Below are 14,541 nucleotides of genomic sequence, written 5' to 3'. Positions count from 1 at the left end.
ACTGCAGTGCCCGTCAGCAGTCCTGGACAGTGACTGCAATGTCCTTGGTCCACCACGGTACCGGCCGATGACTAAGGGGGCCCTATAGGTAGGGGGAAAGCAGTGCCAGCAGCATGACAAAGAGCAGCAGAGGTGCCTTGCACGACTGCATCAATGGAATTCGAGAGGGAGGTGTCAAAGAGGCCAGCTGACATGTATAAAGGCCAATTTGCCCTGTGGAATACCCAATGTGGGGGCCTGTCTGCCTGGCGGCAGCAGGGGAATGACAGTGTCACTGGAAAGTGGTCACTGTCACAAAGGTCATCAAGGGATGACCAATGTAGGGAAGCCATGAGGGCAGGGGTGGAGATCGTGAGATCGATAGCTGAGAAGATGGATGCTATGAGCGGCACTGAAGTGGGTAAGGGAGACATTGTTGAGGGGGAGACAAATCGAAGTCCATGATAAGTTGGTTGATTATGATACCCTGACCTGTTGAAGTGACACTCCCCACAATGGATGGTGGGCATTGAAATCCCCAAGGAGGAGAAACGGGGGAGGGACTTGCTGGATTAAGGTAGATAGTGCAACATAAGCAAGTGACCGACCTGGAGAGAGGTAGACATTGCAAAGGGTGATTGCCAGAGACGTTTGCACTCTAATCGCTATCACTTTCAAGGTGGTACATAGGGGGATCCAGTCACTAAGGACATCGGAGTGAACCAAAGTGCAAACCCCACCAGATGTTATCCCAGGGCCAGCACGGTTCTGGCAGAACATCTGATAACCACAGAAAGTTGGAGAGTGGTCATCACGGAAATGCGTTTCTTGGAGAACAAGATGTAACTCAGAATGAGAGGAGACAAGATGTTGAATTTCCGGTAGGTGACGATAGTATCCGTTGCAGTTCCAGTGGATGATCGTGTGACGTGAGTCAAAGGTAGGCATCAAGGAGCTAAGGAGGAGGTCATGTCACCTTGTCAGTAGTTGTAACCAACAAGGATGGGGTGATATCCATAAATAATATGCCAGACTCAGGTTGCGAGAGGGGAGTTGGCACTTCCAGGGGCACTGTGGGCACCTTCTCATGGGATTTATGTTTCTTCTTCATCTCTTTCTGAGGTGGAGGAGGGCAGGACATGGAGAGTACAGGTGTCTGCAAGATGAGGGACCAAAAGAGAGTAGGCGAACTTGGGGTGCACAGATGGTGCGCCTCGTGGCTGAGTGGTGGTGAGAGTCTTCTGGCCTGAGAGATGCCAGGGAGAGGGTTCCTGGGAGGGAGCCTGATAACCGGCAGATGCCAAAGAAGAGGGGCACTTCTTCGGCCAGGGAGGGGGAGTGACTCCCTGATGGGAGGTCGTGGGAACTGTAGGTGAGGTGGAGGGGAGAGTGGGGTGGGTCTGGGGTAAGGACGAGGGAGGAGGAGGAAGAGGAAAGGAAGTAACAGAGGTAAAAGTTGAAGATAGTGACATTGGATGGAGTCTCTCATACTTTTGGTGAGCCTCAGTGTAAGACAGGCGAACCAGGGACTTGTATTCTGGTATCTTCTTTTCTCTCTTGTAAGCTGGGAAATCAGGTGAGCGAGGGAAGTACTGGTCAGCACAGTTGACGTACACAGGTGGTGGAACACAAGGGCTTCCCTTGTGGACTGGGTGGCCACAATCACCACACAAAGGGTCTGCCGTACAACGGGAAGACATATGCCCAAAACGCAAGCACCGAAAAGGTGGAGGGATGTACGGCTTCACATCACATCTGTAGCACATACTCTTGACCTTCTCTGGGAGGGCATCCCCCTCAAAAGCCAGAATGAAGCCACCAGTATCGGTGCGGTTGTCTTTGCATCTTTGCGACCCTTCTGCACACATCAAATAAAACTAACACCATGCCACTCCAGATTAGCCTGGAGTTCCTCATCAGTTTGCAGGATGAGTTCCCTATGAAAAATGATGCCGTGGACCATATTCAGAGATTGGTGAGGAGTGATAGACACTGGAACATTGCCAAGACGATCACAGTCACAAAGAGCTGTAGATTGGGTGGAAGAAGAAGCTTCGATCAACAGGGAGCCCGGCCACATCTTACTAATAGACTCCACTTCACCAAACTTGTCCTTGATATTTTCCACGAAAAACAATGGCTTTGTGGCAGTGAAAGTGACTCCATTCGTTCTAGTACTGACGAGGTGATGGAGAAAGGGTTTTAGCCCAAGATGGTGAGCATGGCTCTCCTCCCATGGGGTAGCCAGGGAAGGGAAGGCTACCAGGTCATACAAGGCAGTGTTTAAGGATCCTTCACCATTTGAAGAGGCGGCCGTGTGAGAACGGACAGATTTTTGCAGCTTGATACGCTTCATGTGCCAAGCATCCACCCACTCCGACCAGGGGCTCTCCCTATGGGCGCCACTCAGCCACAACAAGGACCATCTGGCACAGCGGCTGTTGCCGGGAGTTCCGATGCTCCAAGAAGACAAGGAATCACTCCTTGGCAAACACGGGGAGGGAACAGCTCAGGTACAAGTAGTGTGATTCCTGTGTTGTCAGGGGGCTCAGCCATATGGATACATAACAGCCCCACCACACGGACTGGCTACACGTGCGGGTGACCTAGCAGGGTGGAAGAGGGCTACAGTGGGGAGGGGGAGGGAGGGGGTAGAAGAATCCACACTGTAGATGCTAGGGAGGGAGTTCTTCTCCATATGGCTCACATTAAAAACAGGAAATTTTGAAAAACCACAAGGCAAAAGGAACAAAATTGCAACCAATACAGGAAACCAGGGGAATAGGCAGGTCGATATAAATCAGAACACCAAGAGAGGGGAAGGAGGTTGCAACAGGGAAGGAGCAGGGATAGGAAGGGCGGAGGCAGGGAGAAGGAAATGCAGCCAGGGAATGAAGAATGAGCTGCAATAGCTCAGGGCCCCACGTGCGCCAAGCATGAACTCACGAAAGAACCGTGGGCCCCCTGGGGGTTTTTTACATGTCTGTTCAATGTATACTGAATCACAATGTTTGCAGTTGTTGCAGTGTTAGGCTTTTTTAATCTTTTCTGCACAGTATTGTTTGTTTTACATGTCACAGTTATACTGTGTTTCCTCATGATGTTTCCCATCCTGAGTGTTATTTTGCAGTCAAAGGTTATGGTGCACCATGTCTTCATCTTTTATGCCTTGTTTATTCACTGTTGTGTGTGTGAACTGTGTCAGTTTTCTGATGTGTTTTCTGTTGTGACTTCTAGGAAATATATTTTGCTGTCTCTTTCAGTTTCAAGGGTGAAGTAGATTTTTGTGTGAGCAGTATTGATGTCTCTGCATAACTGTAGCATCTGGTCATGTGTTTCATTCATCAAGCAATGTATGTCATCAATAAATGCTACCTGGGCACTTGTGACCCCAGTTGTTTTTGTGAAAAAAAAGCCATAGTGGTACCAACATATTCCTTTGTACTGGTTTGGTTTTATTATTTCTTCAAAGATTTTGATTTCAAGGTGGTCAAGGAAGATGTTAGCCAGCAGGCCACTTATGGGTGACTCCATGGGGAGTCCTCCCTATTGGACATAGAAGTCATCTTTATATCTGAAAAATTTTGTCCTGTGATTATCTTCAAAATAGTTGAGACTTCTTGTAGCTATGGAAGGACAAGCTACAGTGGACTCAGTACAATCCATCTATTCCATGCAAAAAGACTCTGCATATTATTGGACAGTTGTCAGTGACCTGTACACTACAACTTCTGAACAGTGTATTGCTGTAATGACCCACTCACGGCTGCACCCTCCTCACAGTTTAAGTGTCTTGCAGAATAAATATATTTCAGTTAAGATTGTGTCACCATTATTTACTATTTTTGGACTGTCTGTTCCTATCTCCAAGCAGTGACTCATCCATGGAGATCAGGATTTTGAACCTACAGTGCTATGTTCTTCCGCCAACAAGGGAGACATCATTGGTTTACTGAATTATCATGTCTTTGCCACCACAAGTACTTCTTCTGACAGATGTGGTTCACATACAGGGGCAATAGATTCAGCAACTGCTGCAGAGCAGCAACAACAGCTGCACCTCAACAAATTACATCTGCACCCAAATTCTGAGAATTTCATGGCTAGCAAGAGGACTGGGCCGGCTGTTGTGCTCAAATTTGAAGCACATTTCTCTGCCTATGGCATAGCAGGCACAAAGCTTATTTCCTTTCTAATGTGGGTTCTGAAGTGTTTCGGTTGTGTAAAAAGCTGTTTCTGGACTTTTGGCCAGAGGTTGCTGATTATGAGTTGTTACTTCAAAAGTTAGGTGAGTACTTTGCACTAAGGTGCATGAAGCAGCTTACAGAGACAAGTTTTTTAGGTTCAGGGAGCAACCTCCTCAGACAAATAAACAATGGGTCATGGATCAAGAAGGTCTTATCAGACACTGCAAATTTAAGTGTTCATATGGACTGTGCTATATTTACATCATGCTCCATGGTGCAGTTACCCAAGATGTATCAGATGTGAGTATACACTCTGCTATTTTGAAGATACCGAATCCTGATTTAGAAACTGTGCTTTCTATCATTGAGTCTCAGAACAATGTAGATGTACCAGAGGTAGATTTAGAGGCTCCAGGCATTTCTGCAGTTCAAAGTTCTACATGCACTCAATTCTCTATTCAGTCAGGAATCAAGTGGCAGACAAAGCCAAGTGTTAAAAACAGTCAGTCACGCTGTGCACGTGCCCATTTGCAGTCTAATACAAGGATGTTGTGCCTGCAGTGCTTCACAGAATACGACCATAAACAGTGCACGGAGGCAAAGTGCTTTTCCTTTGGCAAGTGTAGACACATTAAAACAGTTTATTTGAAAAACCACAATGCTAGGCGACAGTCAGACTCTAGTTGACAATGTTCCTCAACAGAAGTAAATGTAGTATCAGCTGAACCAGTGCAGGAGACACAATCAGTGGCTCACCCTTCAAATAAAGAGAAACATTCACAAGTGATTCAATGCCAGAAAAATGAACTATATGTGCATTTGCACGTGTCACATCTTTCTGTGAAACTACAATTACAGATGATTCCATAATGTTTCTGAACATAAAAACTTATTAATTTTTAGATACCCATGGCTACTGCAGCCTAATGCCCCTCTGTCAGTAGACAATGGTCAGAATATTCCAGTACTGGGCATGGGCAGCCTGCCTGCAACACTTTGTAATGTTACTAAAACTGAGTAATTTCTTGTCTTGTGTTCGCAGGACAGCCCACACATTTCTGGTCTGGACTCAATTGATTTGTTTGATATGGATATTCTGGACAATGGACACCAATGTTATTGTGCCGACTGTGTTAATGAATTGTGTGCAAATTAAAGAAATCTATTTCAAGACGTTCGGTAACAAGCTAAAGATTTCAAAGTAAACGTAACTTCAAAAGATAATGTGCAACTTGCCATTCATGTCAGGTTGCTCAAGAACTGAGATGATGGCATGACAGTCGTGTTTCTGACCCGATTTCAGAAAGTCATTGGGCATTCCCCGGTAGTTATTAAAAAGGTGTCAGGTGGTTTACGGCTATTTGCACACCTTAAATCTTCAGTAAACCCACACACAGGGATGCCTCAGTCCGACAAACTGAAGGACCAGTTTGGGACAGGATCACTTCTTCTCCAAAACTGACTTGCAAGAGGCATACCATACTTGCACTTACTCCTGAATATGCAGTCCTAACAGTTCTTCATGTATAATGTGCACTTGGAAGGAGGGAAGGAATAAAGATGGGGTTTAATGTCCTATTGACATTGAGGTCATTAGAGATGGAGCACAATATTGGATTGCGTTAAGGATGGGGAATGAAAGCAGAAATGCCCTTTCAGAGGAACCATCCCGGGATTTGTCTGGAGCCATTTAGGGAAATCACTGAAAACCTAAATCTGGATGGCCAAACGTGGATATGAACTGTTGTCCTTCTGAATGCGAGTCCTGTGTGATAACCACTGCACCACCTCACTCAGTAATGTGCACTTGGGTTTATACCAGTTCCATTGCCTCCCATTTGGCAATGCATCAGCTTCTGCTAGATTTTTGGAGCAGTTAACAGTTAAGATTTCTTCATGTGAAATCTGTTTATATGACATTGTACTGTCTGGATGCACACCAGCAGAATATTCAGTCAACTTCAGAGTGTTTCTTCCAAGTTCTTTTTGAAATGGGCTTAAAGTGCAATAAAGTGAAGGGCGCATTTTTCAATATAGAAACTGAATACCTGGATCATGTAGTTAATGCATAGTGCATCCATCAGGCACAATCACACTCTCTGGCGATCGGGGATTTGCCGGCACCTAGTAACTTAAAGTGATCATGGACAAACTGATGTATTGCATCAAGTTTATTCCTCAAGCAGCACAAATTGCAGCTCCATTGCACCAGCTGCACTGAAAAGTTGTTCCTGTCATGCGATTCAAAGATCCTCAGGACGAATTTCAGCAACTTAGGGACACTCTCCTCGGTGTTCGTTGTTTGGTCCACTTTGACCCAGACAAGCCTATTGTCTTAGAAGTTGATGCATCATCCAACAGGATTGGAGCAGTGCTCTCCCCAGTGGTTCTTTTGACAGGCCCATTGCCTTTGCTTTCAAAACTTTAAACAATGCTTAGAATAATTACAGCTAGATGGAAAAGGAGGTGCTCTTTACTACTTCTGGGGGTCACAAAATTTCACCAGTATTTGTTTGAGTCATGTTTCTCTTTCATCACTGATCACAAGCCACTGGTGCCTTCGTTCAGCCTGCCAAGCCTTTCCCTCCGTGGACAGCACAAAAATTACAATGTTGGGTTCTGCTGTTGTCGAACTTCCAGTATGAATTGTTTATTGGCCCACAGTTCAAGATTCAAACACTGACTTGCTACCATGGTTACCAGTTGATACAGATTGTGTATTTGATTCATATGAGGATTCATGCTTCCAGATTGACTCGCATGGTCATGACACCCTTTACAGGTTTCTAGTAGACTACCTACCATCCTATGTCACAGGAATCCACCTGAGAACCAGCTCTTCAAGTGCTCTTGCAATATGTTCGAAATTGGTGACCTTGCAGCTTAAAAGAAATCCACCATCCCCTGGCACATGCCTCCAGTGGGAAGTGTTGAAATCACTGCATCAGGGTTGTTGGGGAGTGGTATGCAACAAGCAGCTAGCTCAGCCTGGACATAGCACCCAAATTGAACAGATGACCTCCCATTGCACTGCTTTTGCAGGACACAAATCTGCTCCACTGCAATGGTTTTTTGAGTGTCCATGACCAAAGGGGCCATGGCAATGGCTACATGTGGTTTTTGTGGGACCTTTTTGGAATACATGATGGTTGCTGGTGGTAGATTCTTATAGTACGTTTCTCTTTGTAGACCCAACAAATTCCACTACAACCACCAGTACAGTGTCGGCTATCACCTCCATTATTTGTATTGGAGGATTACCAGAGGTCATTATTTCTGACAATGGACTACAATTTACGTTGGCTGACTTCGTACAATTTTGCAATGACAACAGCATCCAGCATATCACTATGGCGCCATTTCAACCACAGTCAAACGGTGAATTCAGATGTATTGTATGCATGTTCAAGATGCAAATGGGCAAGCTGCATTCAGCCCACACATGGTATCAGGCCTTAAAGAAATTTTTGTCATCCTACCACTCCTTGTCTCATGACAGAAAGCCGTTGGCAGAACTCTTATATGGCCAGTGTCATCATACACTTCTGCATCTCCTGTAGCTGCCTCGGAAGCCATTCATTCCACCATGCCCTACAAGATTCCAGCCCCAGGACAGCATCTGAGTGTTTGGCAAAGGCAGGCATTGGGAGCAGGATGTCATGAAAGACATTTCTGGTGGATTGTCATATACCATTCAAGGTCCACTGAGGCTGCACCAGTGTAATCACAGCCAGTTGCAGCATTCTTGGATTCATGATTCTGCTACAGAATTTTTGCTCACACACCCACTGCTCTGCAGATATCCACAGCTTCATCTCCAACTCTTCATCCAGCTTGGTCATCACCTCTTGTCGAGGCACCAGCGAAGACCGCTGTGGACCAACCATCTCCAGTGTCGCCGCCGGTCCCACAGCCTGAGGTAATGTCTTCAAATGTCCCACCTGTGGGCATCCACCAGGATATCCAAAGGGATCATGCAGCTGTTGTTGTTGACCCGCCCACAGTAGCAGCATCCCTGAACACAAAAGTGTACGCTGTGGTTGATCTTTCAGCTGGTAGTCACAGCTACTGTCAAGGTGTATACCCAGGTATGGACAGGGATCTGCTATCGGCCACAGGTAGAGATCTTGTCCCATCTTACACGTCTGAAATCAGACCTTTCTCTGCTGTCTGTCCATGAACCAGCAGTACACAAAAAACGGTGTGAAGTTGGTTTTTTTTGGGGGGGGGGGGGAGGGGGGGGGATGGGGGAGAGAGATGTGGTGTCATTGATACATTGAAGCGCAAGTCTCACAGTTGGTACGACCACTGACACCACCAGGAGGAAAGTCGCTGGTTGCCAGAGACACCAACCAAGACAAGACCTACAGCCACACCTTCAAGGAATAGTCAGTGCGTTGCCACTGTCGGCAAGTATTTATTTTTGTCCGCAGAGCTGAGCAGCCAGTTTGTGTTCACCTTTAAGTCTGATTATTATAGAGATTATCAAGTGTGCTACAGAGTTATCAACAAGCTGCGGTGGACTCTGTACAGTCCGTCTATTCCACACAGAAAGATTCTGCGTATTACTGAACAGTTATCAGTGACCTGGACATTATGACTGATGTAACAAACCACTCACAGGCTGCACCCTCCTTGTAAGTTAAGTGCCTCACAAAATAAATATATTTTAGTTAATACTGTGTCATTATTATTTGCTGCTTTAGGACTGTCCATTCCTATCTCTGAGCAGTGACACAACAGTAACTGAGTCCATAATTAAAATAACATTGTGGTTTTATGACATGTAGGAAGTCAAATTGATGGTACAAGGACAAACAAAGATTCTGGATGAATCACAAGAGATAAGAAAAGACCAATGATATGTATTCTACTGTGCATTTTGTATATCAGGCCAAGTAATCAGTATTCTAAATTTGATAACACAGCAGCTTAACTGAAATATCTGTCAGGTCACTGAGCAATGATTATAATTGCCCCCACAACTATTGCTGAAATTCTCCTTTATTTCTGCATGGGGCAGTACAAGTGCACAATAGTGGAAAGGTCATAGTAAAAGTTGTTTGCAGTGCCTTCCAGGAAATGCTTATTTTGATATCTCAGTTCTGGAATGATACTGCACAGATGGCTTATGATGATCAGTTTAGTTTTGTTATGAATGATTGTGGTAAGACTTTCAGTTTTTCTGGGCTATTTATAGTGCTTTAGTTCACATGAAAGCCAAGAGTTAAATGTAAAAATCTTAATTTTGTTTTATAGTTGAACTTTTTATCTTCAGGTTTTCTACAAGGAGGAATGCACTCATAAAAAAATATTTTCTTACCTTTTTCTTTTCCTTTGTTAGCCCAAATTTTAAGTAGTCCAAGATAATATCATGAATTCCATACACAGAACTATTGAGTTCTTCATTCCATTTTGAGACAGCTAGAGATTTCTTAACAAAATATGACATAATATCTTCTACTTCATATTTGTTAAGGGACCAAAGAACTTGAAGCACCTAGAACAGTGAAATCCAGATATTTCAACAGAATCTGAAAAGTGATAGAAGTTCAAGTGAATAGAATAATGCAACAATGAAATTTAGTTACATAAGTTTCCCCAAAGAAAAATTATAACTACAGAGCACATCCTATTCCTCAAACTCATAAATTCTCCATTAATACAAATAACTCACATTTTTACAGCTAAAAGAGGAACAGGAAATGGCAGAATCATTGATGAAAGGAAACAATAAATCTTCGCATTGTAGATGATACACTGGGGAAGCATCTAGGGTCACAAACAGTACAGACTCCAGCTCGCACATAGAGAAGGGGTAGTTGCATTCTTTTTTATTGTTGAAAAAGAAATTGCATCTTGCCCAGTACGAATATCAGATATTGGCAAACCTCTCTTGTGTATTGGCTATACTCTTCATGACCTCATGTATTTCAGTGAAACTGATTGTAGACTTAATAAACTCCACAAGCTGATGAAATATTATTATTTTACTCTCGCTGCTAATATGTCTACTTTCCACCTGTGCAAACAGTTGATAGTTACACATACTAGTAGGGAGCATATGAAATCACTCTGCTTGCACTAGAATATCTTCACAGATGGCCTGAAGACTGTGAAATGAATGTACCATAAGTACAGGCAATAACTTTTGTTATTGGATTCAGTCAATACTGGATGCTGCCACTTTGTCACCAACAGCCACTTTTCCAGTATATAGTTAACTCTGTTGTTACGTGGCTTCTTTTGCAGTATCACTTGATCTGTCAGGTGTATCCAAATCAAAATATGGTCACTGGAGTAAAAATCGTCAATTGCTTGGAATAAAAATTGTCAGTTGCTTCCTACTGAACAGTATCTGTAAATGCGGGAGAGTATATGGGTAGATCAGTGATGCAGGATGATTCCATTTGCTATGAACAGCTTATCAGCGCTACTTCAGGGGCATGTGGTTGCAGAGCCCCACAACACACTATGCACATTTAAGTCACAGCATGGGAGAACTGAGAAGAGATTTATGTGACAAAATAGTGAACAGTGAAGGATGCCACCTTCAGTCCTAGCACTACTCAGGTTGTCCTTTTGGTGGAGAGTATAACCAGACTATCAGTCTAAATAATATGAAGTTATAATTTTGTCCTGTTAATACATTGGCAGCAAGTAACACAAACCTCAGGTTTGATATTCACATCTTCTTTAAATAGTGCAAAATCCTGGAATCTTTCCTTCTGATATTCTGGTAGATTTCCCACAGACATCCCAACTGCACTTAACAGTTCATCTTGGTAAAATGTACTGCGTCCAGGGGAGCTGAAACAGAATTATGACTATCAAGACACCTATAAGAGATACAATAACTCACAGGGAAGTATAAAAAAATTCTACCACACAAATGAACAAAACTTTAATCTTATGCTGAAAAGCCTTTGGCAAAATATAAATATATTAAGGAGTAAAGGTAATAACTCAACAAATTGTTGGGGTGCTGAATCACGTAAACAAGACTGAGAGTGTTGCTAGTTTTCAGATGAAGTCTTCTTCGAAGTCATGATACACATACATGTTTATGGCTATATGGTTATTGCTGACAACATTGAGCTGGCACAACAGCTTGAGCTACAGTGCTAGTATACCTTTCAAGAATTCATCTGAAAGCTAATGAAAGCTAGCAGCATTTCATCTTTTTTTTTCCGCACATCTCAGTGACTATGTGGCTTAACTATTTGGTGAGTTTTTACTTTTACTCCTTAAACTATTTGCAATTCTTTAATTTCACATACTTAGGTTGCTTGGTTAAAATATAGCAAACAGCAGTAGAATAAAAAATTAGAAACTGATTATTACGACTGCATTACTAGGTAGTGTCATGTAACATTTGACCAAGTATTCATCAGCACCACCACCACCATTACGCTATACACAGCATGCTGTTGGACAAAGGCATCCTCTAGACTATTTTATGCATTACAATCTTCAGCTGTATTCATCCATGCTGCTCCTGCATGTCATCTGTACTCCTTCCATTAGGTTGTTGTGTTGGTCTCTGTTTATTTTTTGGAATTCAACAAAGAACTTCCTTTATCTATTTTCAGTTGTAATTATGTTGTTATCTGATGCCTTTGTTCTTTCCTTGTGCCTCCCAACATGCAACTGTCCATGGCTCACTGAGTAACCCTCACTGTCTAAATCGATTTTCACTGTAGGCCCAAATTTCACTGCCTTAAAACAAATAGGCACAGCAAAAATATTGTCACACACACACACACACACACACACACACACACACACGTGCGAACGCAACTCACACACACATGACCACAGTCTCTGGTAGCTGCAGCCAGACTATGAGCAGCAGCACATGATGGGACAGGCAGCCGGGCAAAGGTAAGGAGAAGGGTCGGGCTGGGAGGGGGAGGGATAGCAGGGCAGGGTTGTGGGACAATAAAGTACTGCTAGTGGGAGTGTGCAGGGACTAGGAGGAGAGAGGGTAGGGCAGCTAGATGCAGTTCGGAGGTTAGACTGACGAGCAGGGGAGAGGGGTGGGGGTGGGGGTGTAGAGGAAAAGGAGAGAAGTAAAAAGACTGGGTGGGGTTGGTGGAATAGAGAGCTGTGTAGTGCTGGAATGGGAACAGGGAAGGCGCTAGATGGGTAAGAACAATGACTATAGTTCAATTCTTTTATCTTGGCGGCTCGCGCATGCCTGTCCAGACATGGGAGATTGCTGCGTTGCCAGTTGCACATGACGCACGCGCCAAGAGAAGCAGCGCCATAGTATAGCATAGTTCACAAGCTTACGTTTAGGGGGGAGCGCGCAGTTCATGAAGTAAAGCCACCACAGCCGCATTAACCCTTTCGCTGCTACAAAGACGTGCTCCCTGCATTCCGCGATGTGCGCGATTTTGTCACTGCACTGCTCACCTGTGCAGACTGCTTTGACACTCTTATCATTCGATTCCACAACAACTATTTGGCCCAACAATTTGATTTTTACACATCTTCTTGACTGATACCTTCCCCCCATAAATGACTTACTTTTGTTTTGATGTTCAACGCAGTTATTATGCAGCATTAACTATAGTAAACCATTGCACGAAATTTTGAAGAGTTTGCAGAGGTAAAAGTCCATAGAGTATACTTTCCGTATGGTCGATTTTAGTTGCCACAATGTTGAGAATGAAATGTGGACAAGATACCTAAATTATATATAAAATTTACTATATAACAATATCTCATTTAATTTAAGTGCCACATAGGTGTCGTATGTAATATTGAGAAATATTCCATATTTTGTGACTGTAACAAAAGTGTTATTTACACCGGGCGCATTTGGCTTTATTTTAAAGCACTTCAATCAGTCAAAAGGGAGTAGACAAAATACGTTAAACAAAACTGTGGACTTACAAAAACATTAAGACTTGAATATACCGTCTATCAGTGAAGTGCTCTGAGCTATTTCAAATATAATTTTTGTGTGTGGCACACACAAACAGCATTTATATGCTAAAACACTGACCAGCTGATACAAACATTGAATATTATGTTACCGCAGCACAAAACTATGAAAGGTGACTTGGCAATGGAGGACACAAAATACTGTCCACTGAAGATGCTTCAAAAGAGGGAAACACGTCTGGTCTAAATAAGTCACTTATTACAGTTGCAGAAGAGGAATATATTTCAATACCACTGGTAAAACTGCGACTGTGGAACAGAAACAAGAAAGAGAACATGAATACCATTGTGTATGTGCCATACCTTTCATTGATTTAAGTGCTTTAAAATAAAGCCAAACGCGCCCGGTGTAAATAAATCTTTTATTACAGTCGCGAAAGACAGAATATTTCTCAATATTACATGCGACAACTATGTAGTACTTAAATTAAATGAGATATTGTTATCCAGTAAATTTTATATGAAATTTAGGTATCTTGTCCACATTTCATTTTCAACATTGTGGCAACTAAAATCAACCATACGGAAAGTATAAGCTATGGACTTTTACCTCTGCAAACTCTTCAGAATTTCGTGCAATGGTTTACTATATTTAATGCTGCATAATAACTGCGTTGAACATCGAAACAAAAGTAAGTCATTTATGGGGGGAAGGTATCAGTCAAGAAGATGTGTAAAAATCAAATTTTTGGGCCAAATAGTTTTTGTGGAATCAAATGATAAGAGTGTCAAAGCAGTCTGCACAGGCAAGCAGTGCAGTGATGACAAAATCGCGCACAGCGCGGAATGCAGGGAAAGCAGCAGCGGAAGGGTTAATGAAGAGACAAAGCACTATAAATTTCAAAAAATTGCATTCAAATGAATAAAATTCGTGAAGTAAGACACTTCGATATTGTTTTTAAATAACCTTTCGCTTAGTAGCCCAACACCTTAACCGTTACGCTACCGCAGCTCGTCTGGTGAGATATTTCAATGAGGACTCTAATACGTCACGCAAAATACTGACAAACACTGTTGGTATGACTATCAATTACTCATGCTTCGTCGAAGGACAATAGAAAATAAACAATTACCGCTGTCCTTTATTGCGAAAAAGCGGTTCGTGAGATTGATACAAACACCTTTCCTTGCTATCGCCTGAATTAGGAGTCTTATTGCTTGTTTGGTTTAATTACTTTATAGAATATGAAGCAATTGGTATAAAGAATGCTTTTTCCAAACTTTTTATAAAAGAAAGTCTGCTATCAAGACATTGCTTTTGTTCTATTACTTTATTTATGACTGAACGTTTCTAAAACTGAAGACACTCGTCCGTGCTCTGCACTGCAGTCGAGATTTGGCAACGTCGTTCTCTGTTCATTGGCTGACTGTGTTTTGTGACGTCAGATGCGCAGAACAAACCTTAATTCGACCACCAACATAA

General features: G+C 42.9%; 1 protein-coding gene across 1 annotated transcript in view; it reads right to left on the bottom strand.

The window, feature by feature from the left end:
• LOC126470597 (apoptotic protease-activating factor 1) overlaps positions 1-14,541 on the bottom strand; it is a 262,484-nt gene that overhangs the window by 166,881 nt on the left and 81,062 nt on the right. The window contains exons 7-8 of the mRNA XM_050098549.1: positions 10,838-10,976; positions 9,490-9,666 (exon numbers count right to left, since the gene is read on the bottom strand). Of these exons, the coding sequence (XP_049954506.1) occupies positions 9,490-9,666; positions 10,838-10,976 (316 nt within the window). The remainder of the gene's footprint in view (positions 1-9,489; positions 9,667-10,837; positions 10,977-14,541) is intronic.

The sequence above is a fragment of the Schistocerca serialis genome, chromosome 3, assembly GCF_023864345.2.
Source record: "Schistocerca serialis cubense isolate TAMUIC-IGC-003099 chromosome 3, iqSchSeri2.2, whole genome shotgun sequence".
Taxonomy (NCBI): domain Eukaryota; kingdom Metazoa; phylum Arthropoda; class Insecta; order Orthoptera; family Acrididae; genus Schistocerca; species Schistocerca serialis.
This window is presented reverse-complemented; position numbering and strand designations above follow the sequence as displayed.